Below are 3,879 nucleotides of genomic sequence, written 5' to 3'. Positions count from 1 at the left end.
GAATAGATGTTGTAACTTTTTGAAATTATTGATTCATTTCAATCGCTAGATGGCGATAGCGAAAAAGTGCATTTCGATTTTATGTTTCCTTTTAGTAATTTAGTTACACCGGAAATCAGATGGGCCCTGGCGTCTTCCCATTTATATTGACATTCAAAAATACACTTTTTTATTTGAAAACTAATAAAGTAATTAAATTGATTGAACATATGGATAGATTTTTAATAAAGAAAGCAACCGAACATAAGGACAACGATGATGATTCCTCAGACTCATCTTCACAACCTGTGTGTGAATCAAATGAGAAAAAAAGACGAACTCCCATACGACGGTATGATGAAAAGTATTTGCGCTTTGGGTTTATATGCGTCATAGTAAATGATCAACCCAGACCACAGTGTGTAATATGTTCACAAATTCTTGCAAATGAAGCGATGAAACCTGTGAAACTCCGAAGACATCTTAAAACTAATCATACTGACTGCTCGGAGAAACCATTGGAATATTTTATGCGCAAGAAACATTCACTTGATAATCAGAAGTCTTGCATACTGCAATGCAAGCAACTAAAGTCAATGAGAAGGCTTTAAGAGCATCATTTTTAGTGGCTATCCGAGTTGCACAGGCCAAAAAGCCTCACACAATTGCAGAAACTCTGATAATGCCTGCTGCTATAGATATGTGTCGAGAGATGTTTGGTAAAGCCTTGGCAAGTAAACTGAAAACAATTCCAATTTCAAACGACACAATTCAACGACGTATAACTTTGGCGGCAGCTGACGTTGAAGAACAGTTGATTTCAAGGCTGCAAGATTGTAAACAATTTGCTATTCAATTGGACGAATCAACGGATGTTTCCGGCCAGGCACAATTAATAGCTTATGTCAGATATATCTGGATGGATGAAGTTGAAGAAGATTTTTTATTTTGTAAAGTTTGTCCGGGTCACACAACAAGTGCAGAACTTTTTGCTATCCTTGATAATTTTATGGCAGCCAATAGCATCGAATGGTCCTGGTGTATCGGAGTGTGCACGGATGGTGCTGCAGCAATGACTGGAAAACGAACAGGCTTGTGGGAACGTGTGCGTTCTAATGTGCCAACTGCCACATTTACGCACTGTATGATTCATCGGGAAAGTCTTGCGAGTAAAAGAATGAGCGCGAACTTGAAATCTATTTTTGATCAGGCCATAAAAATTGTTAATTACATCAAGGCTCATCCACTGAATTCTCGTCTCTTTGCTTCATTATGTTCGAATATGGATTTTGATCATGAACAGTTACTGATGCACACTGAAGTTCGCTGGTTATCAAGGGGAGAAGTGTTTAACAGACTGTTTGAATTACGTGATGTGGTGAGAGAGTTTCTTGGAGGAAAAAATTCACAGCTTGTTGTTCATTTGAATGACAATTCATGGGTTGCTGCTCTGGCTTACTTGGCTGACATTTTTGAACAGCTGAATAAACTGAATTCATCTCTGCAAGGGAAGCACACAAACTTAATTACCCTCAATGATAAAGTGTCTGCTTTTATGAAAAAACTTGATCTGTGGAAGACAAGATTATTTCAGGGTAACTTTGAAATGTTTGATCAATTGCATGAATTCACCGAGAAACAAGAAAATGCTGAAATCAACAAGCCCGAGTTGGTGAAATTGATTTCTGAACATATTCAATCATTGCTGGATCAATTTAACTTCTACTTTGGTGATTTGAACGTTGAGAGTTTTTCGTGGGTTTCCAGTCCGTTTCTTGCACACATTGATTCATTAAATTTACCAACATCGGAATTAAACCAATTAATTGAACTGACCAGTGATACTACATTGAAGATGATGCATCCGAGAGTGAGCTTGATGAAATTTTGGACACCAGCTTCACATGAGTATCCAGAACTGTCTCAGAAAGCTTTCAAAATAATTTTACCCTTTGCGACATCATATCTTTGTGAATGTGGATTTTCTGCACTGGTTACAATTAAAACAAAATGTCGTTCACGGCTTGAAGTCGAAGATGAACTCCGATTGAGTCTTTCAAGCATTACACCCCGTTTGGATAAGCTGTGCTCAAATTTGCAAGCTCAAGGCTCGCACTAAAATTAAATGTAGCATTATTTCTAATACTAACTATTGTTAGCAGTAAGTGACATTTGTTCATTACAAAAGGATGCAATTACAATTTGTTTCATATTTGACATAAAAATTGATGAAACGGTGTATGCAAACATCAATGTAAATTGTAAAACGAATATTATACTTTTTAATTTGAAGTTGAAACATTTATTAAAATATATAATAAATAATTTTAAATATCAACTTTATTATAATTATAGTCAAGTCACTCAAGTGTAGTAACTGTATTTCTTATATAGTTACACCAAGTTAGTAGTACTAACTATTATATGTATAGTTGTATACGAAAGTATAGTTATATATTATATAAATTTCTAGTGCGTCAGTAACAAAATTTTCAGTAGTGGTCCGTGGCTGAGACACACATTTTTTAAGTGGTCCTTGAATCTCAAAAGGTTGAGAACCGCTGTGTTATACGGCTTAAGTATAACCTCTCTTGACTTATACTTCATGCAATGGCTAAAACGGTGGCACCCATGAGAAAATTGGATGGCATTAAGGTCATTCAAAAAAATGTTACTTTAAAATTACAAGTCATAAACAAAAGAAGGTCATTCAATCAAATAATAATTAGAATCTACATGACGTTGAAAGCATAAGAAAAATAGTCCATTATGTCTGCTGGTGTATTTTCAAGTTTCAAATATCTTTATATATAATCTTCATTTGGATCTTGATCTTTGTTTGTCCGCGAATTCACTGCCTTGTGTGGTGTTCCTGCTGTGTTCAGTAGAGGGCAGTAGTGATGGAGGAGGAGAGGAAGTGAGGGGGAGGATCGTTGGATGAGGTTGGAGTGTGGTGATTAAAGAGGATTGAACTAAAGGAGACTATGTGCTGTTTGTACTGGCTGAATACACAACACCTTGGTTGTTACTTTTGTTTACAAACACTGTCGATACCACTCTTTGTGTTTAGATTTGGCGTCGACACCGTGCTTTGTGTTTAGATCTGGTGTCGACACCTGCTTTGTTGTCGAGACTGTGGTTTTTTGTGTTTCTATCGACCGTCGTTGGCAGCACTTCGTCCAAATCGAATGTTCACCCACTTCTTGGAGTCGGCAGTCAGAGTATATAAGTCGGACACACTTCTGTGATTTTCCGTCAGTCGGCGTTTGGAGTTCAAGAAAGAAGCATTGGTTCTTCCTTACTCTTTGGATTGCCACACAGCAACCTGCGAGATTGGAGAAAGGTTGAGAAGAGATCGTGAGAGGAAACGACAGCGTCATGAAAACGAGACGGACTGTGAACGGAGAGAAGCAGAAATGCTCCTCCACCACCACATAATTACTATTCAGACAGTGATTCCGAGTAGGCCGTTCCTATCGAATCAATGTCCAAGGGTTTTGTTTTGTAATTTTGCTTCCCTTATAAAAAATCATAATGCTGTGCGACGAAGGGCCCAGTTCACGACTGGCAACCGCGTTTAAACAGGGAGCCCTTCACAGACAACTTTAACACGTGCAACGTAGTTGGGCACACAAGGCTAGTCACAGTATATATTCAAATCTAGCATACTTACTTCCAGTGTGTAATAATTTATATGTATTTACATTAAGTTTCATCTTCCATAAAATCTGCCCAAACCTGTATTCTGTTTATGTCACTTTGTAATGATCCAGCTGATTCTACATTGTCCGCTATTCCACAGCTTTTGGCATCCTCTGCAAACTTAACCCAATCATTATTTATACTCTTATCTAGATTCTGTATATATGTTGAAAAGAGCAATGGCCCTGGCACTGATTC

At 37.5% G+C, this 3,879-nt stretch overlaps 1 protein-coding gene across 1 annotated transcript; it reads left to right on the top strand.

Moving 5' to 3' along the window:
- The first annotated feature begins 556 nt into the window (after positions 1–556).
- LOC127529326 (SCAN domain-containing protein 3-like) lies at positions 557–2,098 on the top strand. The gene has a single exon (XM_051932449.1). The coding sequence runs from the start codon at positions 557–559 to the stop codon at positions 2,096–2,098; it is 1,542 nt and encodes a 513-aa protein (XP_051788409.1).
- The last annotated feature ends 1,781 nt before the right edge of the window (positions 2,099–3,879 follow it).

This window comes from Erpetoichthys calabaricus, chromosome 10 (genome assembly GCF_900747795.2).
Source record: "Erpetoichthys calabaricus chromosome 10, fErpCal1.3, whole genome shotgun sequence".
In the NCBI taxonomy this organism is placed as follows: Eukaryota; Metazoa; Chordata; class Cladistia; order Polypteriformes; family Polypteridae; genus Erpetoichthys; species Erpetoichthys calabaricus.
This window is presented reverse-complemented; position numbering and strand designations above follow the sequence as displayed.

Bases quoted from the DNA above. Each gene is read 5' to 3' on its own strand.
- LOC127529326 (XM_051932449.1), top strand. From the start codon at position 557: ATGCAAGCAACTAAAGTCAATGAGAAGGCTTTAAGAGCATCATTTTTA.